The sequence below is a fragment of the Podarcis muralis genome, chromosome 14 (genome assembly GCF_964188315.1).
Source record: "Podarcis muralis chromosome 14, rPodMur119.hap1.1, whole genome shotgun sequence".
Classification (NCBI taxonomy): domain Eukaryota; kingdom Metazoa; phylum Chordata; class Lepidosauria; order Squamata; family Lacertidae; genus Podarcis; species Podarcis muralis.
Window position 1 is genome coordinate 33,919,963 of NC_135668.1, and position 26,096 is coordinate 33,946,058.

The 26,096-nt window shown below is 45.0% G+C and overlaps 1 protein-coding gene and 1 long non-coding RNA gene across 2 annotated transcripts; one reads left to right on the forward strand and one right to left on the reverse strand.

Annotated features, from left to right (window-relative positions):
* Nucleotides 1–4,460: 4,460 nt before the first annotated feature.
* LOC144325540 (uncharacterized) lies at nucleotides 4,461–7,053 on the reverse strand. Its single transcript, XR_013390728.1, has 2 exons — nucleotides 6,953–7,053; nucleotides 4,461–5,495 (listed from the first exon to the last, which is right to left on the reverse strand). It is a non-coding gene; the product is annotated as an uncharacterized LOC144325540 (long non-coding RNA).
* Nucleotides 7,054–7,140: 87 nt separating this feature from the next.
* On the forward strand, nucleotides 7,141–25,671 carry CARHSP1 (calcium regulated heat stable protein 1). Its single transcript, XM_028706248.2, has 4 exons — nucleotides 7,141–7,286; nucleotides 18,907–19,073; nucleotides 21,847–21,969; nucleotides 24,004–25,671. Exons 2-4 carry the CDS (start codon nucleotides 18,916–18,918, stop codon nucleotides 24,164–24,166), a joined length of 444 nt encoding a protein of 147 aa, XP_028562081.1. The 5' UTR covers nucleotides 7,141–7,286; nucleotides 18,907–18,915; the 3' UTR covers nucleotides 24,167–25,671.
* The last annotated feature ends 425 nt before the right edge of the window (nucleotides 25,672–26,096 follow it).

The window sequence follows — 26,096 nt, forward strand, 5'->3', positions numbered from 1 at the left end:
TGGGCACGGTACCAATACAATGGCCGTGTGCAGGTTTGCTTTGCTGCTTTGATCTGAAGAACAGGCACCATTCTAGGTGTCATGTTATACTCATTCCGCATTTGTAAGGAATCAATCTTTCAGGGCGTCACCAGAACCTACATTTGGGAACTCCTACTTGTTGACAACCAGACAGGTGCCTTCGCTGTTCCCTTTCTGCCACCTGCTTAAAACATTTAGGCAAGCCTGTTCAGACATGTGGAATATGTTTTAACCACTTTTTAGCTTACTGTAGATTTTAATTCTCTTTTGAATGATTTTAAATACTTGTTTTAGCTGACTTTTATTGATAATTGTAATGTTGCTGCTCTTTTTGTAAACCACTTAGTAGTTTTATTACAATCTAGCAGTATATAAATTATGTTGGGGAAAATAAAATAAATGCAGCCTACTTTTCACTCAGGACCGGCCCTACTAGTAGACAGAGTGAGGCAGCTGCCTCAGGAGGCAAGTGCCCTGCAGTGGTTGTAGTGATCTTACCCCATATTGCCTTGAGGAGTTGATGGAAACATGGTTGGAAGGTGTGATCCTGCTCGCCCGCACCCCCCAATTTGTGAATGCTTGAGCATGTTAGTAGCTTCGAGAACACTGTCCAACCATCTCGTCCTCTGTCGTCCCCTTCTCCTTGTGCCCTCAATCTTACCCAACATCAGGGTCTTTTCCAGGGAGTCTTCTCTTCTCATGAGGTGGCCAAAGTATTGGAGCCTCAGCTTCAGGATCTGTCCTTCCAGTGAGCACTCAGGGCTGATTTCCTTAAGAATGGATAAGTTTGATCTTCTTGCAGTCCATGGGACTCTCAAGAGTCTCCTCCAGTACCATAATTCAAAAGCATCGATTCTTCGGCGATCAGCCTTCTTTATGGTCCAGCTCTCACTTCCATACATCACTACTGGGAAAACCATAGCTTTAACTATACGGACCTTTGTCAGCAAGGTGATGTCTCTGCTTTTTAAGATGCTGTCTAGGTTTGTCATCGCTTTTCTCCCAAGAAGTAGGTGTCTTTTAATTTTGTGACTGCTGTCACCATCTGCAGTGATCATGGAGCCCAAGAAAGTAAAATCTCTCACTGTCTCCATTTCTTCCCCTTCTATTTGCCAGGAGGTGATGGGACCAGTGGCCATAATCTTAGGTTTTTTTTTATGTTGAGCTTCAGACCATATTTTGCGCCCTCCTCTTTCACCCTCATTAAGAGGTTCTTTAATTCGGGATCAGCCTACAAATAAAATCAGCAAAGCAGGTCATGTTTCTATGGGTCCAGATGGGCTTGCGCAGAATTCCCAATCCTATATCGGTCTCCTAAAAAGTAATTATTTTGATGGGGTTACACTATACGGGAATACAGAGGATTTATTTTCATTTTATATTGTAGTGCAGCAGATCAATACAGCTCTTGGTCTGGAAAGCAAGTGAACTAAACACGCACAAAATTGAGCCCTTCCAGACAGTCAGGTGAACATCTTATTTTCCTTCAAGCAACACAGTTGGAAGTTTTTTTAAAAAAGAAAAACAAAGCAAAAGCACAGCAATTTATTTTGTGGCTGGGGCAAGCAACCCAGCCAGATGGGTGAGTATAAATAATAAAATCATCATCATCATCATCATCATCATCATCATCATCATCATCAAATCATCATCATCATCATCATCATCATCATCAAATAAAACATTATCCCTTTTGATTGTTCTGAACTACATAGAAAGAAGGAAGCATTTCCTAGCATGGTATAGATAAGGTAGTTATTGGCTTGCTAATCAGTCTTGTAGGGGCCACCTCTGGTGATTCATGGGAAAGCACTCTGCACGTATTCAGAGGCCACCTTTGTACCTTGGCACTGGGAACTGGTTTGATTGCATTTCCCCATTTCAGTGGAACCGCTCTGAATTTAGGTTGTGCTACACACTTTGCTGCCACCTGGAGGTTTGGTGAGGTATTATGTTGATTGTGTGTTTTCAGCTTGTTTTCACTGGAAGGGAAAACAACAGACGCCATCCACGGCAGCCTCCCATGGAAAGAGTAAGCTCTAAACTCCACCACCACTGAAGTTCTAAGGAAATTCCAAAGTGTTCTGAGAAGGAGGCATAAGAAAAGGAAGCGCCTTCGGTAAGGAAAGGCACGTTTCGCAACAGACCAAGGACCACAGAGGAAGCAGCCAGTGAGGCAGGGCACAGGAGAAAATAAAGACCATTAAGTCCAGGGATAAAAATGACCTGCCACATGTGAAGCTGTGTGTCTGTATATGGGTGAGGCCGGTTCGGTCTGAGCCTTTCCACCTGTCTCTGAGATACCTTGGCCTGGCCTTCATTCAAAATGATCCACAGCTTGTGACCATTATCTGTTGTCCAGCAACCTGTTGCTTTGGGGTGAGGGCTAGATGGCTTTGTCAGCAAAACTGGCACAATGGGGGCACTGCAATGAATGGGCGAGATTTATCCCCGCTCGTTGCTTCTGCCGGTGTGTGGTGAAAGCAGAGCGGTTTTTGAATTTTGCTGACCGTCAGTTTCAGGAGGGGTTAAAAGGCCCTCATTCTCCTGTCCTGTGTCATGAGGGGAGATTTTATTTATACTTGCTCTTTCATCTCCAGATTTTATAAACTGTGTCTCAGGGCTGGCCCAATACATTTTGGCACCTGAGGCAAACCACAAAATGGTGTCTCCCGCCCCCCCCCCCACTCCAAAGGAGGGAGTGAATATCTATAACCCCAACAAATGGGGAATAAAGATCTACATTGGGATCTGCTGCCCAGGGCTTTTTTTCTTCATCTGGAACTCTCTGGAACTCAGTTCTGGCACCTCTCAGGCAGGTGCCATTGCCATTATAAGAGACGAGGGAGGAGTCCGTGGTGAGTTCCGGCACTTCTTTTCCTAGAAAAATAGCAGTGCTGTAGATCCTGCCAGCTGAGGCAATCACCTCACCTTGTCTCATGGATGGGATGGCCCAAAGTGGTGTATCATAAGACAATATGCAAATGATTAAATGATCAGTAAAGATAAAAGGATCATGACACCCCATAGAAATTGTGTCTTAAAGAGTTTAATTGTGATGTTCAAAGCATATTGGACTGGTAGTTTCTAAATCTGAAAGCACAAACACAGGCTTAAGCTGTGTAAGCAAAGTGAAATCTGACATATTTAGGCTTAGAGAGCAGTGGGATGCAAACTTTCTGCAAGGAGGGAGTGAGCACATTTGCTGCAAGGCAGCCTGTCTCCCATAATCAAGAATGTGTGATTAAGCATTGCCAGAAGCCATTAAGACATGAAGCTGAGCAATTTGCGTTTGGATCCTGTGAATGACAGGCGGGCATTGACTCAGAAGCTTCAGCTAGGCAGGGGCGTTGTTACTAGGGATCTATAAATCTACAAATGTAGCTTTCTCTCAGTTTTTCATTTTCTTCAGTCTTCAGTTCTACACATTTCCACATAAGTTTGCTAAACATTTTTTTTAAGAACTCCTGAAAATTCACCAGCAGTTTAATGGAACTCATCACACACATTTTTATATGCATTTTTGCATAATATATACATTTTTGCAACATACTGCATTTGTTAAACTTATATTTACTCACATATGGAATTATAGGCACATTTTACCCTAATGTAGGCATTTTGTATACATTACCTAGAGAACCCCACTGCACAATATCAAATTTCGAAGGAGGGCTGCATTTCGGTTTTGTTTATTGTTTCAGAAAGTGTGGATTAGGTAAATTTGCCTTTAACTGCAATGAGACTCAGAGCGGCTAAGTCTTGAGGCACAGGGCCTTGAAACGGTGGGATAACCAGTCTCATATAACCAACATGCTTACGCCTCATTATTGCGTGAAGGGGTTACCATAGATCAGTGGTTTTCAACCAGTGTGCCGTGGCACCCTGGGGTAAATTGAGGAACATTCAGGGGTGCCCCCCTTTTGTTAACTTGCAGCCCATTATCTTCCTGCATATATACATATCTCCCCAGGGGCAGAATAGGGAATTTCCCACTAACAGTGTGTCCTGTAACGGAACCCCAGTGTAATGCTGTAGAAAGAATATGGTTGGCCAAGGGAGACATGGACTCAGAAAGGTTGAAAACTGCTTCCCCTCACCTTGGAAAGAACTAAAACTCGTGATTATTGTTAAACTCCCACCCCTGTCCATCTGAGCAGCTCAGCATGTGAAGAGGTTTGAGTTGGTTGCTCCAGCTCAGACCACATGGCTCTCACAAGCCACTCTTGAGTGCCTACAAGAGTAGCAATCATAGTTCTCCCCCATTCCCATTTAATCCCCACAACAACCCTGTAAGGTAGGTTAAGCTCAGAGTGAGTGACTGGACCAAGGCTACCCGGTGAGCTACATAGCTGAGTGGGGATTTGAAACCTGGTCTCCTGGGTCCTAACACACTTCCCCCCCCTCGGCCACACTTTCGGAATAAAAATTTGCTCGCGCCACACCGAATATTTTTTATTGATAAGAAATACATTGGACTACACAAAGAAACGACTCCTAGCAGTGCTTGGTTTTGAAAAAAAGATACCTATCCACATTCTGCAAATAAAAACAATATTTGGATACTATACTGTACTGAAATGTTTAACTGTTTTCTCTGAGTGTCCTTGAATCTTCCTGCCACACTTGCCATTTTTTCATGCCACACCAGTGTGGAGTGTTGCATCCTTTGAGAGCCACTGCTCTAACTGCTACATCTTCCGCTGCCTCACTTCAAAAGCTGTTTCCTGCAAGCCTCTGCCTAAAACCCCTCTATCTGAACATTTCATCCTGTTTTTTGTTGTTGAACAGAAGCAACATTAATTTCACGCGACCTTCTTTTTCTGCTGTGCAGACAAAAGGCACTGTGTACCACCGCAGCTCAGGACGGCACTGTGTTCTGGCTCTTTCGAAAATAAAGGGCTTCTTTGTTTGGCTGGCCAGGCTGGGTGAGAGCTTTGGGTGAGCCTGGGCTTCTCCTGAAAATGGGTTCAGGGGAGGAAAAAAGCCCCCTTCAGAATTCCAGGCCCAGATTTCCAAAACAGCTTATTGGAACAGAAAGTCCTTCAACATGGAGGTGTACAAAGAAACAAAATATATAAATACAAAATGCAAGGGGAAAACATTCCACTGCCTAATATGTTAGATAATACAGTGGTACCTCAGGTTAAAAATTTAATTTGTTCTGGAGGTCCGTTCTTAACCTGAAACTGTTCTTAACCTGAGGTACCACTTTAGCTAATGGGGCCTCCTGCTGCCGCTGCGCGATTTCTGTTCTCATTCTGAAGCAAAGTTCTTAACCCGAGGTACTATTTCTGGGTTAGCAGAGTCTGTAACCTGAAGCGTTTGTAACCTGAAGCGTCTGTAACCCGAGGTACCACCGTACATGTCATGAGAATTCTGTGTTCAGTGACCACATCTTCACCAAATGTAGTACTGCTGCTCAAAAGATGTTTACTATTATTATTAAATCTTGTTCTTCCTCCCCAAGGAGCCTAGAGTAAATAAAGACATGATTTAAAAACAAACCAGAAGCAGTTGAAACATTCCCAAAAACAAACAAATTACAATTAAAAACAGCTAGTTCCAAACATCAATTTGCAGAAAACCCAGTCGATGTTTGCTCTGATTCAGCTGTAAAGATTGTGTTTCCTCAAAGCGAAGCGTCAAGTCTAGCTGAGCCCAAAGTTCTTTTTTAAAATTAACAAGCGTTCTTCATCCTGCTTTTCGTTGCACAAGTGGGTCACTCCTGACACCAATAAAGTGTTAGTTGGGGAAACATCCCAGTCAGGGCTCGGCCTGCCCATGAGGTAGACTGAGGCAGTTGCCTCAGGCAGCAGAAGGCCAAGGAGCAGTGACTCTGTGGAGAAGCCGTACCAGCTGCAGCAGCGGTGTCTTCTGGTGAGATCTCACCAAAATCTCACGAGATCTTGTAGAGCACACAAAACGATGTGCAGCACACAAGATCTCACCAGAAACCACCTTTGCTACCACTGCTTTGCAGGAGCTACTGTGCAACGCAGGTAAAAGAGAGGCTTTGGTGGGGGCCTGTTTTGCATCAATGACAAGTTTAGTGTTTGCTTATTGCATTTGTATCCCACCTTTTCCCTCCAAGGTATAGATAAGATTCTTTATTTGCATCAGCCACAAGCCCTAGCAATAAACAAAACCTCCAAGGGAACTCAAGGTTGATTGGCTGATTAATTTCTATAGCACTAGTCACTTAAAACATTAAAAAATACCGGTATTTTGGTTTTGGAGATTTAAATACAGACATTTAAACCCCCTTCAAAAATAGACCACTTTTATTTTATACACATGTGGTATAAGTTTTTCTCCTATGTTAACTCATCCACTAAACCTCCTGCTCCACAGGTAAACATGTGGACAAGCTTTATTGAAAACTAATTTGACTCACCTTTTTCGTCTGTGATAATTGTACTCTTGTTATTTCTTAGTCGTTCCCCCCCTCCCCCGCTGGATTGTCTTTTTATTTATTTTTATTAGTTACATTCAATATTCTTACTGCATTCTGTATGTACTTATGCCAATAACCATTCTGTATGAAAAAGGACAACAATAATAATAATTACACTATGATGGCCATTCAAAGCACATAAATGCAGTTTGTCCCAAATTTTACCCCTGGAAAAGAGGACGTGTCCTGGAAAAAGAGGACACATGGCAACCATATGTCCAGATCTCTAGCTGCGATTCCTGTATTGCATAGGGTTGGATGACTCTTTAGTTCCCTTCCAACTCGGCAATTCTACTACAGTATTCTGAATTCCCTGTAAACCAACAAACCACCAATCTCTACCCCAAGCCTTGGGCAAACCACCTTATCTTTTCAGTGTATCTGAAGAAGTGTGCATGCACACGAAAGCTCATACCAAGAACTAACTTAGTTGGTCTTTAAGGTGCTACTGCAAGGAATTTTTTTTGTTTTCACCTTATCTTTGTTCCTCGTTTTCCTCCGCGTTCTCCAGATGGCAAGCTCCCTCGGGGCAGAGACCTGTCCTCTTGGGGCGAAGCCTCGGGACCCCGAGAACCCTCCGCGCTTAGACCATGCAGCCCAGCCAGCTGCGTAAGCGCACCTCCTGCAGCGGCGCAGGAGTCCCCGCCCCGAGGGGCCTCCCTTGCCGGGGGCTGGCCTTTCCGGAGCCGCTCCACCTCCCGACTGGGGCCCGGGGAAGCGCAGAGGCGCGCGCACTGAACGACAGCTAGTAAGCAAAGGTGGCAGCAGCTTCTGGCGAGCCCCGGAACCTCTTCGCAGGGGAAGATAGGTGAGTGGTTTCTTTGGATTTTATCTTTGTTATTTTATTTTTGCGCGGAAGGGAGGCTGCAAAGTTGATGGATGCGTGTGCAACTTTGGAAAAAAAGGAAGTAGCGCGCGGGTCTACTCGGAAGTAAGCCCCGCTCTATTAAACGGGGCTTTCCTCCAGGGAAAGCGTGCCAGGGGTCGGGATCGTAGCCTCAGCTGGGCGCTTGGAGGATGGAGTGAAACTTGCAAGCCATGGGGGTCGAGAATGTGGGGACGAGTTGAGAGTAAGGGTGGATCTATTGAAGTTTGCAACAAAGAGAAAAGGGGGAGGCAACAGCCCTGGGCGTCTGCAGGGGGGCAAGATGGGGGCAGAGACCCCAACTGCGCCCCCGAATATAATCTCCAGATCCCCAGCTTCCATTTGTTTGAAAAGAGCAAGTTTCTAGCATTTGTGGAACCTGAGATATGGGGCGAAATGTGTAAGCGCTATTCTTCTCGTTTTGGGGAGGTGGAGGAAGTGGCCTCGGTGCTTTACTCCTCTTTGCCGCCGCCCCCCCACAAACACCCCGGGGGAAATCCTGCAGGTCCCCCCCCCCCCCCGGGACAATTCCACCAAAGGACACTACGAGAATTGTAAGGTAAGAGAAGCAATCACCAATGGGAAATGATACCAGACATTGAAACTTGGGGATTCACTCGTGTTGTGTGCGTGTGTGAAGTTACTTGTGAGTTGCATGCCCCCCTCATTTTTATGGGGGGGGTGCAGACAAAGGGTAAAGGCTCTCATTGATTTGGGGGGGGCGTGTATGGAGAGGTGCAGGACTTCCCAAACTACTTTAACCCTGGAAGAGTTGATATAAGGGTGGGGAGATGGTCCCTTTGTTTGTGGGGCAAGGTTGGAAGATATAAAAAAGTGTCTTTTTAATCAAAGCAACCTTGTGGCACCTTAAAAAATTCAAGGTGTTGTCTCCTTTCTGAAAATGAAAGGGTCCCACCCACCACCCACCTTCAAGGGGAGGAGGGAATGAAAGCCTTTTTTTAAAAAAGCTGATGGGGTAAAACATGTTCAGTTAGAATAGCAGTGCTGCCCTATGTCTACTCAACTGAACTCTATGTCTACTCATTGAACTCAGTGGGACTTGCTCCCTAGTAAGTGGGGTTTAGGATTGCTGCTTCTCTGTTAAAATGGGAGTTTTTATTCCATAATCATGGGACAACTCCATGCATGTTTGCAGAGAGATAAGTAAGTCCTGCCGTGTTGGATGAGGCCTGATCTTTTGTAAATACAGTTTAGGATTGCTGAATTTGCAAAAATCCTAATGCCGCTTACTGGAGAGTAAGCCCCACTGAATTCCACAGGGCCTACTTCCAGTGGCGTAGCGTGGGTTGTCAGCACCCGGGGCAAGGCGCCCCCTAACCCGTGGATTTGCGCCCCCTAACCTGTGGATTTGCCCTAACCCCAGATGTTGCGCCCGGTGCGGCCGGCCCCCCCTGCACCCCCCACGCTACGCCACTGCCTACTTCTGAGAAGACATGGTTAGGATTGCAACATTAAAGGTATTTGGATTCAGGGGAAAACATGTTTGATAGGCAGGGGAGCAATAACACAAAGCTGGTATGTTGCATTTTTTAAAAGTAGTATTTTGTGTGCGCGTGTGTAACCTCTTTGCCACTTCAGTTGTGGGAGTGTGAGAGAACCTGACTTGCAATGGGCAAAACTTAACGTGAGGAGGCCACAGTTTTCCAGGAAGGAGCTTGGCATCCGGTCTGGGGTTCCAGAAACAATTGGCCAGCCTGATTGTGCAAGTCCAAGGAAGAAGAGGCAAGCCTGCTATTTCCTTCCAGCCCTACTCCCAATAGGATTGCTACTTATATTTTCTTTTCTCTTGTGGGCTTTTGCCTTTCAATAGCTGCCTAGCAGGCAGGAATTCTACGATTCACCATTCCTTCAAGCAAGGGGACTGCACCTGTTGAGTTTCTGGCTGCAGGAAACTTAACCCAGAAGGTGGCAGCCTGCATCTCTTGAGTGCATTCAAAAGATAATGGTTTCTTCTCCTTGTATCCCGTCCTTCCTCCCAAGGAGCTTCCATGTGTCCCCACCCACATTTAATTCTAACCAAAACAATAATATGAAGCAGGTTAGGTTGCACCGTAGTTCAGCTGCAATAATTGAGGGTGGATTTGAACTCTGATCTCCTTGGTCAAAAAGTCTTCTGCCAACTCTGTTTTATAATCATTCACATTTAAAGTTGTGGATTTCAAGTTTTCAAAACGGCTTCACCCACATTAGCTTGGCAATTTGGGCAAAAGCCCTGTAATATTGACCAGTCCTGTATATGCAGAGTGTGAGGAGAGAGAGAAATATAGCATGCCCAGGACCAGTGAGTTTGTGACTGATGTGACATTTGAACTGGAGGTTTATTTTACACTTTATTGCATTTATGCCCATCTCCCCAGTGTCCTGCATCCATTTTATCGTTGCAACAACCCTGTGAGTTAGGCCTAGGCAGATTACAGCCCAGTGTGGGCTGTAATGTTATGTAGCCTTATGATGTGTAGTTTCAAGAAGTAGAGGCTTAAGTTGCTCTTTTAGACCAACAAAAAATACTAATCATTTATGCCAGGGATGGGCAGACGAGACCAGGGGCAGGTGTCAAACATGGCCCTCTAGAACTCTCTTTCTGGCCCTCAGAACCTTCACCAGGCCACACACTCCTACATACCCTCCAACATTTCTCTGATGAAAATGGGGACATCCCATTTCATAATGATAATTTTACTATTTATACCCCACACATCTTACTGGGTTGCCCCAGACACTCTGGGAGGCTTCCAACATATATAAAAACATAACAAAACATTAAACAAACTTCCCTATACAGGATTGCCTTCAAATGGCTTGGGGGTCGGATAACTCCATACCCTCCAACATAGGGACATCCTAAGGAAAAGTGGGACATTCCAGGATCAAATCAGAAACCGGGACGGCTTCTCTAAATCAGGGACGTCCCTGGAAAATAGAGAAACTGGGAAGGTCTGCTCCTACAGGCCTTTGCACTCTCCTTGAGTGTTTTTCCCTGACTGGAAGGTGTACCTTAACTCTTATCAAGCCTCTTGTTTGCTTGTATGGAAGATAGAGAGAGCTCTCTGTGTGTGCATGGGTACAAACCAGTTTATTGCACCATAAATATTGAGTGATCCACCCACTTTTGCCTTGCCCCCCCCCCTCAATATGCAGCCCTTGTGAAGTTACCCCAGCAGGGAATGTGGCCCTTGAACTGAAAAAGGTGTCTCCCCCCCCCCCCCCCCCGGTACTGGAGTTAGTTTCAGCAGATGCCTAAGCATGTCTACACAGAAATAAATCCTATTGAAATCAGTGGGGTCTTAATCCCAGGTTAGTAGGGGGTTAGGATTGCGGCCTTCGTTAAGGACTTATTTACAGGCCTCCTTGGGGAGATAGCTCAAGCAGGGGAAGGTTTTGTCTCATGAAAGCACAATACAGAGGTACCTTGGAAGTCGAACTAAATCCGTTCCGGAAGTCCATTCGATTTCCAAAACGTTCGAAAACCAAGGCGCAGCTTCCGATTGGCTGCTAGAAGCTTCTGCAGCCAATCGGAAGCCATGTTGGATGTTTGGGTTCCAAAGAACGGTCGCAAACTGGAGCACTCACTTCCGGGTTTGCGTCATTCAGGAGCCAAAACGTTTGACTCGCAAGGCGTTCAGGATCCAAGGTAAGACTGCAGAATGGAAAACGAAAGCAGGCAACTTATATGGCAATGGTACAAAACTCTTCAGAATGTTAGGCTGGGTAAAAATAAATAATTCTATATAAGGAAAAAAGCAGCCCAAAATAAAATCTGGCTAAGATCCATTTCTTCCAAGTGATCTTCCCGTTTGTTTTTTAAGCCCCCTAACAAAAGTTGAAGCTTGGGAGTAAGACGTCAATTTAAATATGCAGTAAAAAGTCATAAAAAGCAGTAAAATAGCATTCTGTGATAGGAAATGCAGAATGCAGCAACATACACTCAAACAGGGGTTTCAGCCTGAGGGCCAGAGGTAAAAATGGGTTCAGCAATGAATGAAAATGATACTTTTGTACTGCAGGATGGTTTCTTCACACACTTGCAATCGCTTCCCAGTCCTCTGTCCAGGGAAGCAAAGAGGGACAGTCAGCATTCAAGGACATTTTTCAGCCAGGCAAGAACACTCAAGTGGGGTGTGGGTGTGTGAATGAGTAGTGGGCTGTGGGGCCTGGACAGGCAGGGAGGGAGGGCCCGACAGAGAGGCCTGGGGGGCTGCGTTTGGCTCCTGGGTCCAGGATTTCCCAGCTCTGCATTAGCTAGAGAGAATAAAGCAGCCCTCTCTGGGACATGAAAGCTAACAGCACTGAAGTCTTTGCAACCAGGGTGCCACCACAAAGAAGTCTCTGCACCAGAAGAGCAGTTGACTGACTGCCTATGCAGCTGGCCTTTCATATATCCTTGCTCATGAAAGGTTACTAGAGCACAGTGGTGATCTTTAAAATGTTTGCAAAATACAGTTGAGCTTGGCAAGTCCCAGGAAATATGGTTATCTGTCCTGAACCTGATTAAGACTTCTGAATAGTCTTCAAGGGTAGCCCCATTGTACCATTGTAGCCCCCGACCCAACTGCAGTAGTCAAGCCTTGATGTGACCAGACGGTGGATATTTGTGTCGAGACTTTCTCCCAATGCAAGAATAACTGTCAAGTCAGTATATTAACATAGGTGTCGGAAAAGGGGCTGGATTAATTGATGGGCCACACATTCAGTGTTGATGGTGAAGATGAGCGGTTTTGGCTTCTTAAAAAGTGGGTGAGGATCCTTCGGGTTGCGAGGTGCGTTGAGCGTGGGCTGCCTTTCTGACAACGCAATGAAATGTATCTTAATTGCTAGGTGGAAAAATCTCGTGACAGCTTGTTTGATGAATTGCTGTTGAATCATCGGCATCCGTGCTGAAAGCCTTGTTATTATTGGTATTGTAATAAAGTTATCTCCATCCCCAGGGACTTGGAGTGGGAAGCAATATTTCCCAAGGCCTCAAAGCTTAGTGGCTGGAGCGCACACTATGCCTGCAGAAGGTTGGAAGATTCGGGACAGATAAAAGAAAGGACAAGCACATAGTTACACTGTGGAACTCCCTGCCACAGGAGGCCGCAGGATGGCCACCAACTTGGATAGCTTTTTTAAAAAGGCACAATTTCGTGGAGGAGGAGGCTATCAATGGCTTCTAGCCATGATGGCTATGTTCTTTCTCCACTTTTGGGAAAGCAGGATGCCTCTGGATAGCAGTTGCTGGAAGCCAGTTTCAGGAGAGGCAGGAATACTCTTCCTGAGGGATTTCCCCAGGCCTTCCTTCCTGTTACAGCTTGGGCTGGACCAAAGGCCTGATTCAGTATGAGGCAGCTGTCTATGCTCATGGGTGAAATGGTGTTGGATATACAGTGGTACCTCAGGTTATGAACTTAATTCGTTCTGAAGGCCCATTCTTCACCTGAAACTGTTCTTAACCTGAGGTACCACTTTAGCTAATGGGGCCTCCCGCTGCCGCCGCGCGATTTCTGTTCTCATCCTGAAGCAAAGTTTTTAACCTGAGGTACTATTTCTGGGTTAGCGGAGTCTGTAACCTGAAGCGCCTGTAACCTGAGGTACAACTGTATGAGGAGCAGATGCAACGTGCCTCAGGCCCACGCGCGTATCTTTTAAGTGCACCAAATGGCAGAGCCGGCCGGAAATGTTTTGCTGCTGGCGGAGACAAAGGTTGGAAGATTCAGGACAGCTAAATTATTCACGCGGTACATAAACAGTGGAACTCCCTCCCACAGGAGGCAGTGATGTTTGCCAACTTGGACGTCTTTAAAAGAGGATTGGACAGATTTATGTAGCCAGATATGTGCATCAGTGGCTATGTTCTGCTGAGATGGTGCTCAAGTCCTGCTTGCAGGTCTCTTAGAAGAGCTACATAAGACCATGAGACCAGGGTGCTGGGCTGGGTGAGCCTTTGGCCTGAACCTGCAGGGCTCTTCTTGTACGTTCTTCTGTTGGATCACTTGTCCTGTGTCAGGATAGCCACATTCAGGCGGTTTTCTGAGCACACAAGCTCTTTATCCCTGGACAGCAGCAGCGGGTATTTAGAGGCACTGAGAGGCAGAATATAGCCCTTTTGGCTAGCAGTCATTGATAGCCTCCTTGTTCAGGAATTTGCCTAATTTTCTAGGAAAGACACCCAAGTTAGTATCCATCACTTCCCCTTGTGCAAGTGAAATCCCGTAGTTAAACTATGCGCTGCATAATGAAGGCCTTCCTTTTGCCTGACCTAAATCTCTAGCGTTCAGCTCCATCAGATGTGTCTGAGTTCTCGTGTTACACGAGAGCGAGAAACAACTTTTCTGTGTCCATTTTCTCCTCTGTCGTGTTTCCTCTTGCTCGCCTTTTCTCTAAACCTAAAAGCATGATGGGATTTGGAGTGCGGCAACATCCGGAGATCTCCCAAGTTGAGGATGTTCTGTTTTCAATCAAGATTACAAGACAGTGCGATGCCATAATGATAATACATTTTGCCTTTTCGCCTGCTTTGTGTTCCTGTCTCAGGGTCTAGAGAAGCATCTCTTTTTACCAAGGCAAGGTTGTTGCTGACATACTACTAGATAATGCACGGAGGGGCCAATGGGGTCTCTTTTCCCCTTCACAGAGCTGCTGGGCCATGTTGCAGCCAGCCCTCTGTTCATGTTATGATTCTGTGCAGAAAAGCCCCCTAATGACGGCAGGACTCAAGTTTCCTGAGAATCAGTGCTTCCATTAAATAATAATAAGAAGATACTAGGGGCTGCTTCCCCTGCCCACCAACCCACCAAGCCCCACACTGCAGCTACAGTTTTTCTTACAGAAACAGTATAGAGAGACAATCAAGTTTCTAGACCTCATGCTTGTAAAATATATGCTGGAATGTAAATGGGCCGTGTCAGAAGCCGGAGAGATGGGTGGATAATCTTTCTCATATTTGGTGGGCAGTGCAGCCCTCGCCTTTGAGCCATGACTGGCCCAGAAACCTGACTTAATTTCAAAGGAAAACATGCTCCACAATGGTCCAATTTGGTAAAAGGGCAGCTTCTTGCGTTCCAAACCTCTTTGGAGGTCCTGCTCTGGGTGCCCCCTGTCAAATAAAGTAGGGTGGGTAACAAGGGTGTTTTGTGTGCAGGGGCTTCTTAGTGGTGGCCCCCGCCAATTACAGAGCTTCACCTCACACCATCTTTGTGGTCTTTTGCTCCAGCACTAGACCTTTCTGTTCACGCAGGCCATTTATGTTAGCAAATTAATATACTGCATGATTGTAAAAAAAGCCAATGAACCTCAAGCGGTTTACAAAAAGAAGAAAACAATGAAATAAATAAAAACAGTTAAAAACACTCATGCAGAATGTTTTTCAAAACATAATTGAAAACAATGGTAAGCAAAAACCCAGATAGAAACACATGCAAACACATGTCTTTTGTTTAGACAAGCCTGTACGGAACATATAGACATGAGTTGTCAGCACGTGTTTTAATCTAGTTTATCACTGATTTTAGCATATCGCTGATGGCATTACTCGCCTTCAGGTGTTCTTGACATGTTCCTGGCTGGGATTGCACCTTTCTCACATCTGGAGTTGTAGGCTAAGCCAGTGGAGATTGATTTTAATGTTTTTTGCCTATCCTTTGTGCACACATATAATTTTTGTTTCATGTCTTCTCTGTTTTAAAGCACATCTACCTGTTTTGAGCCTGTACACATGTTGATCTATAAATATGGTCCCTATGACCAATGTTTCCTGGCACGCCTCTTCCTCTTGCTTTGCCAATCTCAATTTGAGCAAGAGTCAGGGGTGTGGTTTTGCCACCCTGCCAAGTGGCTTCCCAAACTCCACAGATGTTTCTCTCCTATCTTGTCAGATGGGGTGATATTGTGAGTTCTGAATCACTTTGCAAGGGAAGACAAAAAGGGATAGAAAAGACTACTTCTGCTATGATCCGAACCCTGCTTACCTGGGAGTAAGCCCCATTGAATTCAGGAGGGCTTCCCTTCTGAGTAGATAGGGTTTCACGAAGGGGAGTGTTGAATAATGTTATTTCCGGGCTTCAGCCTGAAATCGGACTATCCTGGCACATTGAGATATTCTTAATTACTTCATCCAGCTGCTGTATGTAGATTTGGCAAGAGGGCTTCTACTGGGAGGAAGGAAGTAGGGTTGTGTCTGTTTCTGGCCTTTGAAAGCATTAAGCAGAGCAAGGGCTGCTTTTTAATTTTTATTTTTTTATGTAGTCAGATTTGTTGTTAGACTGCTTCTAAAGTCATGAGATTACAGCATGCCTCAGTTAGCAGAATTGGAATTTGCAGATGCAAAGCGCTTAAGCCATAGCTTTGTCTGAGTTTTTATTCATAGATGCTATATAGCAGCCTTCACCAACCTGTTGCGCTCCAGATCTTTCAGGCAGCCACTGCTATAGTCTGAAACATCTGAAGGATACCCAGTTGGGAAGGCCGATCTGTTTCCTACGCAGCATTCTTCTTCTCCTCTGATGTTGAAACAGTTTGCGGTGTATTATTCCTCTCCCTGTGATGTGACAAATGACAGAAATCTGTTTTCTTGGTCTGGCCTCAGGGGATCTGGCTGGGAGGGAGACAAAGGCTTCGTTTCCGCTGAACTGCTGCTTGTGTTTTGAGCAAGCAGGGCAGAGAGCAAGGGAATTGGATAAGCGCTGGCAATTAAGTGAGTCAGCCCGATGCCTCTGTTGTGTTTGCCTTGATGTGTAAACTGAAGGGCTACAGCGTGCTATGGAGGCGAAAGAGTAAAACTATGGCCGTTGGGTTTCCCCTCTCTCTGCACCGCGTGGTTTGTAGAAATCCAGAAGCCCTGTGGCAAGAATTGGACTAATGTCGTGTGCTGGAAGCCGCAGGCTGTGCTTTAGCTCATTCATGTTCATGTTTTGCTCTGAGGTGGCCAGAATTTGGTTATTGTTTTGCATCAATAGAAGATCATCCCTGCTTGCCCAGTCAGCCATCCTTATTTATTCAGAACATTTGTAGCCTGCTCTTCATTCAAAAGGGCTCCCAGAGCAGCTTACATACAGGACAGTTCCTGCCTGCAGGTTTCTGGGGGGAAAGCCACACACATAAAAGAAAAAGGGGACTGGGAGGGCAGAGGAAGAATGCAAACTCAGGTAGTGAGTCTGACAGGTTAAATAGTAGTCCATGGCCTGCTAGGATGGAAATTGTTCAGGGGCAGGATGACTGCTGGTGTGTGGAATTCACAGAGCTATACGGCTACTGAACATGGGGGCTTCAGGAAGGCCAACCTGGCTAATGCTTAAAAATATAAATAAATATTGGAGTATATACTTTTTGCCCCTCTTGAATAAATACACTACACAGCTCCCACCCTCCATAATTGCTTCAGTTTGTGTATCAAATCTGCCAAGTGAAGCACTGTGGAACTTTCCCATAATTGCCCTAGTGGATTGGGCAAACTTCTTGCCTAGATGGCTCTGGAAATTTATGAGCACAGCATGGATATTCTTTCTCTTTCCCCTATTGTTTGTCTCTGACATCTGGTACAGTGCCCCTGATAATGCAGGTTCTATTGAGAGCTCTCACTTCCAGCAGCTGTTCGGGATAACTTTTCTTCTTAAAAGCCTCTCCCCTGTGAGGGGTAAACTACAGTTCCCAGAATTGTTTAGGCAGGGAGGTGGGGAATGTGCTTTAAATGTATGGTGTATTCACAGAGACAGTATTGCTTAATTTGTGTCAGTTGCTCTTCCCCTTTTTAACTGCCTTGCGCCAACTTCCCACAGAGTTTGGACCTTTGGAATCTTAAAGCCATATAAAATATCAAATACTCAATGTTTGGTCTTCTTTAATTTATGGCACTTGCGATTTTGAACATTATTTACGTATTTAACCATTTTGACAATTATTAACAATAATCAATGAAACCCTGCTTCAGATAAAATTCCTTCAAATCATAAATATTCCTGCAAGAAAATATAACATAAATTAACATTTGCTTTAATAACAAACCTCAAAACCTACTTGAATTTGCTTTTGTGGGAGATAATTGTTTTCTGGGCCACACTGCCAAGAGGGAGACTAGTTTTCCCAAAATTTATTTCTGCATTTGCTTGCATATCTCGCTTTTAGATAATATGTTATTTTCGCCATTATGGAGATGGCCCAAACTCTATTAAGCCATTCCTTTCAATGAGGGAATAACTTAACTTTCCAGTTTTGAGCCATCAACATTTTATCTTTTTAACACGCTCTGACTGCTATTTGGTTCTAAGTGTGTGTGTGTGTTTACCTAGTTAACATGAAGTGTGAGAAATTCCTTGTTTCCAGCAGCTTGATGATACTCTCTGGAATTTGATGGTGGGTTGGAGTGAATGCATATTATTCCTCATGGGATCTTGACTTCATTTGTTTTGTTTTTTAAAAGTTATAACCTCTTCATACCTGGAGCAATTAAACAGAGGATGGGGGGGGGGGGGAGAGAGAGAGAGAGAGAGAGAGAGTCTGTTCCTGGATGTTCTTCTACTAATAAGCCATAAATTTTTGTTCTTTCCACTATTGTTACAAGGCGTGGAAAATTGTCGCATTGACATGAGATGTCAGGCAAAGATCCTCTGCATAATTCATGCAGTCGTCTATGTGGGAGCTTCATTGATGTTGGATCTGAACTCTCTGTGTTGAATTGGTTTCCTGTTGTGTTTCAGGGCATTTTCCTGAGCAAGAGTCTTAGTAACGTGTTGTCAGTTCTGTCATTATTTATTATTATCATTATTTAGGATAATTATTTGTCGCTTACTACCAAAAATTTCTTTTTGGTCTCAAAGTGATTTATAGGTTTGTTTGTTTTTAAAGAAGCATATAATACCAGAATAAAATACAACAAAAGATTGCAAAGCATGATTAGCTAAAAGTTCTCAGCCTGCAGTAAGGTAAAAAAGGACACATTCTGCTCTACCCAAAGATGGGCACTAGGGCTGGGCAATATGGTGATCTATTGTCCAAAACTGGTTTGAAATCCATATTGTGATATCAGTTTCATAATTTTTGACCTGGCAATATAATTGCGAATCCATGTTGTGTGTGTGTTTGTGCACATGCTGTGCAAAAATCACAATGTGGGAAAAACAGTGAAGCCAGCTAATCGGTATATCACAATGTTTAGCTGGTAATACAACACAATGTTGAAAACCAGATACAGTGGTACCTCGGTTTTCGAATGTAATCCATTCTGGAAGACCGTTCAACTTCCGAAACGTTCAAAAACTGAAGCATTTACTTCTGGAAAACTCAATACAGAAGCCGCATGGCATGTTCGGGTTCTGAAAAGTGTTCAAAAACCGAAGCAGTTACTTCCAGGTTTTTGGTGTTTGAAAGTCAAAACGTTTGACTTCTGAGGTGTTCGAAAACTGAGGTACCACTGTATCGCCCAGCCCTAATGGGCACTACCTCAGAGCATCATTGTAATGGATAGCGGAGAGAGAGGGGCTGAGATTGAGCTTGCATGAGCCAAAACTAAATTAATGAGAAGATTGGTCAACTAAACTCCTGCTTCTAAAACAAGACCCCCTCTCCTGTTTAGGTCTTTGAAATGTCTTCAGAATCTGCTTCCTCTCACGAGCAGCCTCCGTCTCCACGCAGCCTCCGACTCCCAGAAGGGCGGAGGACGAGAGAGCGTTCCCCGTCTCCAATGAGAGGCTACCTCATCCCAAGCCCGCTTCCGACGCGGAGGACGCGCACATTTTCAGCGTGAGTATCAAGGGGAGCAGGTGGAATGGGGTTCTTTCGGTGCTCATTTAAAACAATGTTGCTTAGGCAAGCCTAACCAGGCATACTGATGTTGCTGTGTTTTAATCTCCTTTACTGTTAATTTCAATCTTCTAAAACAGTTTTTCATTGTTTTCGTCTGTTTTTTATTGTTAATGTTAATATTTATTTATTTATTGTTAATGTTAATATTTCTTGTTAAGCCCCTTAGAGGTTTTGCTACCATAAAGTGGTATATAAATTTTGTTAGGTAGATAGGAATAATTTGCTTCTTACCTGATTCTGAATTGCTGGTACCACAATGAACATTTCAAACTTTTTTGCTTTTAACTTGTTTTTAACTTTTATGGTTTTATGTGTTTATTGCTGTGAATTGCTTCAACATATATTTTTATGATATAGCTGTTTACAAATATTTTTATAAATTAATAACAAACAAAAGGCATTCCTACATCGCTGGTGTTCTCTCTGGTTAGAAAAAAAAAAAGTAGTATGGACACTGACAACTGGGAAACACTGGCCTGCAAGCGCTCCAATTGGAGAACAGCGTTTACCAAAGGTGTCATGGACTTTGAAGACGATCGAACTCAGGACAAAAGGGAGAAACGTAATAAGAGTAAGGCACGCTTGGCAAACCCTCGCCGTGATCAACTCCCACCTGGAAGCCTATGTTCCTCCTGTGGAAAGGACATGTGGATCCAGAATTGGCCTCCGCAGTCACTTACGGACACACTGTTGAAACCGTGTTTATGGAAGACAATCTTACTCGGCTATGAGTGATCGCCAAAGAAGACGACGACTCTGGTTACTCACCTTTGCAAGGCTTGCCCTGCCTTCTTCCTTCTGTGATCACCTCCATACAGCCCACCCAGAAAGCAATTACTTTGGCCGTAGATGCTTGAGAGGTCACTGTAGATTTCCACTGAGAGTTGGTCTTGCTGAGACAAATCCCTGATATGCAACTCCCTCCCCCATCCTGCAAAATACCGAATTGAGCAGCAGAGTGTAATCTCTCAGCTGTAAGTTGGGTGTGTCACTGACTGAATCCCCTAGGGCTCTGAAGGTTAACTCAGCTTGCAGCTGAATGACATTATGACAAGCGGGGAAGTACAAATGACTCTGGGATGGCTGGCTATGTCACAATTGCACCCAGGCCAGAAGCTCAGAAGTTGTGTTGAGAGGAGGGAGGTGGCGGGCGGGCGGGCGGGGAAGCGAGAGGGCATGGGAGCAGAACGGCCTACCATGCTCTGTAGAAAGCTGTGCCCTCTCTCACTCAAGGCAGGCGGGCTTCTCCATGGCGTCGGAAAGTCTTAGGTCCAGTTCGTCAAGGTGAGGAAGGCGGCAGAAGGATATTGCAGATTTTGGGGAAGATTCAGAAAAAAAGGGAGACCAAAAGGGTCCAGGGGATGGAGAGGCTCCCTGGATGCAGAGTTTGGGAATTTTTAGTTTAGGGAAAAGGCGAGTATGGAATATTATAGAATTATGCATGGTGTGGAGGGAACAGATAGGTGGAGAACCCCTTTTCTCGCTCCCACTACTAGGTGGGCCATTGGCCTGATCCAGTAGGTTCTGATGATGTTCTGATGATCTTAGAAGGCCATGTCTTCAAGGCCAGTTATGAGCTCTGCTTTGTCCTTGGGTGATTCTGACACTTCCCCCCAGATTCTGATTCCTACCTACAAATGTAGGAAGCTGCCTTATCTAAATCAGACCATTGGTCCATCTAGCTCAGCAGCTGTTTCGGACAGTTCAGTCCTCGGTGTCTCCAGGTAATGCTCTTGCCTCAATCCCAGGAGAGCATTGTTGATGACTGGGTGCTGGATTGGCCCTTGGTCTGGCTCAGTGTAAAGCAGTTCCCTGTGGGTTGCATTTGATGCTTATCCAACTCTTGTGTAGACCCTCTTAAATAGATGGGCATGCCTAATCAAAGTCCATCAAGTTCAGCAGGTCTACTCTGAGTATAATGTAGTTGGATACTGGGGAGGCCCAGCCAGATGGGCGGGGTATAAATAATAAATTATTATTATTATAAATTATTAGTATTATGGGTGAGATTCACTTAGAAGCCTTGCATGAGGGCATCTGTTTGCGCAGCAGGGCTCCCCACCTCCCGGAATTGGTTTGTGGGGGGAATTGGGGGAACCAACAGAACAGCACGTGGGAGGGGGGATCTGGCAAACAGATGGAATATTTGTAATAGCATGGTGTTGAATTTCACCCTATTTTCCTAAAAAGAGCACTACATTCTACAGCATCGTGCCCAGGTCTCTCTTGACAATCTGAATTCTGCTACCTGCATACATTTGCCTGATTTCTCCTCATTTTGCATGGTTTGTTAAGAAAGTAGGGATACAGGGAAGCTGCCCTGTGCTATGTTTGACCATTAGTCCGTCCAACTTAGTATTGCCGGAGGCAATCCAGGGTTTTTGGTAGGTTTCCCTCTGAGCCCTACCTGGCCTTTTGCGTGTGAAGTGTGTGCCCTGCTACAGTTCATTTTTCTTCGGCTAGTTGTAAGTGGGTGGTGGGTAGTTCCATAGGACACGGAAGCTCCCTGTGGCATCACTTGAACTCTTATTCAGGCTTCTCTCAGGCTTCTCTGCTTTCAGCAGGCATTTTGCCCGTGCGCTTTCCTCCATATGGACAAGAAACTTGACTTTTAGAAGCAGCCACATTAATTCCCAAGAAGCTGACTTCCGCGCTCTAATGTAAGAAGAGGTGGGGAATGGTTTTCTGAACTTGCTTTTGTTCCTCACAGGACAACGAGAGCCTCTGAAGGGCCTACCTACAAGGGTGTGTGTAAATGTTTCTGCCGCTCCAAGGGCCATGGCTTCATTACGCCTGTCGATGGCAGTCCAGACATCTTTGTGCACATTTCTGAGTAAGTGGCGGGGGGGGGGGGGGAGAGAATGGATTTGCCCTTCATTTTTTTCATCCTGAGGGCTGCTTTATTCCCATCAGGGCAACCTTCTGGGGACCACATGTCAGCAGTGGCAGGGCAGGATTTAGGTTTGATGAGACCCTAAGCTACTGAAGGTAATGGGGCCCTTTATATGTCCAGCTGTCCTTTGACAGCAACAAATTGTCACTGTTTTTTAGTGTTGAATATATGCTATATGGTAATTTATGGACCTAAGATAAAGGTAAAGGGACCCCTGACCATTAGGTCCACTTGTGGCCAACTCTGGGGTTGCGGCGCTCATTTCGCTTTATTGGCCGAGGGAGCCGGCGTACAGCTTCCGGGTCATGTGGCCAGCATGACTGAGCCGCTTCTGGCGAACAAGAGCAGCGCATGGAAACGCCGTTTACCTTCCCGCCAGAGCAGTACCTATTTATCTACTTGCACTTTGACGTGCTTTTGAACTGCTAGGTTGGCAGGAGCAGCGACCGAGCAACGGGAGCTCACCCCGTCGCAGGGATTCGAACTGCCGACCTTCTGATCGGCAAGTCCTAGGCTCTGTGGTTTAACCCACAGCACCACCCACGTCCCATTTTTTTTGACCTAATAGGTATCTAAAACAAATTGCACATGTTGCCATGCAACCAGTCCATGCAGAATGTAGGCACCCTATATATAGAAATGAGCAAACCAGTGGTATTTTAGGGAGCAGGCTAGCAGGCGGGGCCCATTACTTACATCATAAGAGCCTACACAACAGAAAACATTATTGCTGTTTGTAGGTTTTCTTTTATTTGTTTTTTATCTTATATTTTGGAAATGTACGTCCAGTCTTTTTTTCCTTTAATTTTTTTGGGGACCCCCAAGAGAGTGGGGCCCTAAGCTATAGCTTGTTTAGCTTATACGTAAATCCGGCACTGAGCAGTGAGCCAGGGCCAGAGGCAAAGCTGGTGGAGCAATGAATGTAAATTTTACGTTTGCAAAGCCAGTTATTTTCCGCACACTCTTACACACCCCACTCCACCCAAGGCCAGCAAAATGCACGATCAGAATTCAAGGACACGTCCCAGCAGCCAGGCAAGAAAGCTTGTTGTGCAGAGCAAAGCTGGTGAGGGGGGCAGGGTGGTGGCCTGGGGAGGAGGAGATGGAAAGAGTCCTCACCTATGCCCTAGAATGAAGCTGAAGCCATGGTTTGTCGCTGGCTTACCAAGCTTCATTTGTCTCTTATCTATGACTCAGCATTACGTGCAAATCTGGCCCCCTTTCTTAACTGTGGTTTGTACAGCTAAGCCACAAAGGCCAGAGGCCAAGAACAGCTGGAAACCTAAGCAAGCTGTGGAGAAGCAAGCCTTGGTCTGCGTGATTGTCTGTCGGACAACTCGTGGCTAATCAGTGATTTGCTGAACACAAAGGACAGGCTTAGCATTGGCTTTCCCAGGCTTCTGAGTTCATTGACCCCTGGATGAGATATATAACATTGCCATCGACCGCACTACAACTTCTTAGTCATGTAAATGAAGCAAAGTCATGAAATATCAACATTTATGAATCACCAGTCACTGTTGTATTGTGGAATCATTAAGATACAGAAGTGGCAAAGGAGGTGTGTTCTGTACATGCCCATGACCTTTATTTCTGAGACTCAAATTTCCCTATTATTATTATTATTATTATTGGAGCATTATGATGATTATGATTTAACCACTTTCACCCCGAGGTCCCAGTGTGGGTTACAACAATTAAAACCCAGTGATAAAACAGTTTTGAATAGGTTACAACCACAGAAACAGGGTGGGGCCTAAGAAACACAGTTCATACACTTGTTTTCCATCCTCAGGGGTGAGTGAGTAAATATCGACCACTTGAGGGAAACCACTGTTAGTGTGAACCAGATGAATGAATAAAAACATTCTTGTGGGTTCTATGTTCCCTTTTTTGAGTTTGTGGCAAAGTCCTGTGATGGGAACCACTTGGGCAATTATTTTGTTTTGTATCTCTCCCCCTGCCTCCTGAAAGCATTGAAGGAGAATACGTCCCGGTGACCGGGGATGAAGTCACCTACAAAGTGTGCAGCATCCCTCCGAAGAATGAGAAGCTCCAGGCCGTGGAGGTGGTCATCACTCACCTCGCTCCGGGGATAAAGCACGAGACGTGGTCAGGAAACGTGATCAACTCCTAGGCCGCCCTGACGCCAAAGCCGCCCCGATGGAGGAAATGCTGGACTTTCGGTATTGTTCAACAACTGATACTGACTTGAGACTTGACAGACGAGTTTTCTGCGTATTGAGTGAGGTGGAAACACCATTGTAATGGGGGTCCAAAGGTGGCCAGAGTAACGCCCCCGCTTTTATAAAAAAAATAATTAAAAAAACGCAAACGGCACAACACTTAAAGTTGACCAAGAAGATGGGATTTAGTTATGGCTTTGCTTTTTTTTTTACCAGCACGTGTAGATAACCAAAGGCCTTAGAAAGACTTAACCAAAATATAACAAAATGGCGCAGGTGCCATCTCCAGATGATGGGGAGCATGACTTGGAGCCTGTAAATTATCTGTTTTGGTAGGGACTCTGCATGGCAAGGGATACCAGCATTGCCTGGGTAAATCACCCCATGAAGAACTTTCTCTGCTTGGCACCACGGGGCCTCACCATTCTAATGAGCAACAGCACTGTGAAATTTGCCTGTCATTGTAGAAGTCATCTGCTGGTGAGACCCACTTTCCTAGAAACATAGGAATTCTCCTGGTCTGCTCTCTGGGTTTCTAGGTCCAAGGAAGCCCCCTCAATGGAGTACCTGGGGGAAGCCCTAGCTGGAAACACCTTTCCCTTCTTTTGATTTTGTGCTGGCAGAAAAGCACAGCCCGCCTCAACATTTCATATATAAACATCTGAGACGCGAGAGTAGTGTCTGCCGTGGTTAGCTTGTAATTTGGGTTGATGAAAACTTTCAGGGTTTTTTCTTTTTAAAAAAACCAGCTCTTGATTTTTATGTCCTCCTTGGCCCCGTTTGCACAACTCACACCAAACCATGGTTGCTTAACAAAACTACAGATTTGTCCCATGGACGATAAAACAAACCCATTGCTTGTTTCTCTAAAATGTGGTTTGTTTTCCAGCTGCTCTTTTCTGGTAGCTTGGCAAGTGTTTGTGGTGGGTTGACTAACCAAACCTTGCTTTGGGGACGGTGCTGGCTTTCTTTGTGACACCAAGCCACAGTTAAAACAAACCAAGGGTTGTGAGTCAGTGACAAACCATGGCTTCAGCTTGTGGTTTGTTGGCAGTAAAGAAGCCATAGGCAATCCACTGAACAGGGTCCAGATGATCAGGTAAACAACAGTTTTAGTAAACCATGGCTTAGTAGGAGGAAAACAAGCCACTGTATGTCACATGAACTGGTTTGATGTTTGAACCCTTCTGGTGCATTTCTTCAGCTGGCAAAGTATATTATTTTTAGTTAGTGATGTGTGTGTGTTTAATGCACAGCTAGCTAATTCCTGGCTCCAACTAGGTTTGCAGCTAAACCATATTTCAACCATATTTTATTTCCATGCCATCCAGTTGTTTTTTTTTTCCTAGTAGAAAATGTTCTGAACAGTACATATGTGTGTTGTGTTCCCTTCTCAAACTCCCTAACAGCTGGGAAATCTTTGGGGAAAAGAAATAAATAAAAAGGTTGGAGTGAATCTCCTCTTCTGGAATTGTGTGAAAGGCATCTGTAATCATTAGATTCGTTCTGGCCTCTAGTCCAGTATTCTAGCCACTACAACACACTGGCTCTCAAGCAGGGACTGTCCAGAGACCCAGAATTGCTCAATCTCCTTTTCTTATTATCTGCTAACACCAGAGAGACACAAGACTGCCAAGCCAGCCAGACATGAGAGAGGAAATTAAACTCTCCTCATTTGCTGCAGCCCCGGACATTGAGATACTGCAGGAGTTGTTATCGTTGTGACTGTTTTTCGTTTTTCTTGCCATGCTAGATATAGAACTGGCCTCTTATGTTTTCAAGCGGATCAGGTAAACAGATCTGCTTGTGACAAGGCCACGCCGTCTGCAACTTTAGCTGTTTCAATAGAACCTCTGTCCCACTGATCCTTGACGTCGCGCT

Excerpts from the sequence above, each read along its gene's own strand:
- CARHSP1 (XM_028706248.2), top strand. The coding sequence starts at position 18,916 with ATGTCTTCAGAATCTGCTTCCTCTCACGAGCAGCCTCCGTCTCCACGC. Across the intron at positions 19,074-21,846 it reads AGGACGCGCACATTTTCAGC|GACAACGAGAGCCTCTGAAG; the intron begins GTGAGTATCAAG and ends TGTTCCTCACAG. Across the intron at positions 21,970-24,003 it reads ATCTTTGTGCACATTTCTGA|CATTGAAGGAGAATACGTCC; the intron begins GTAAGTGGCGGG and ends GCCTCCTGAAAG.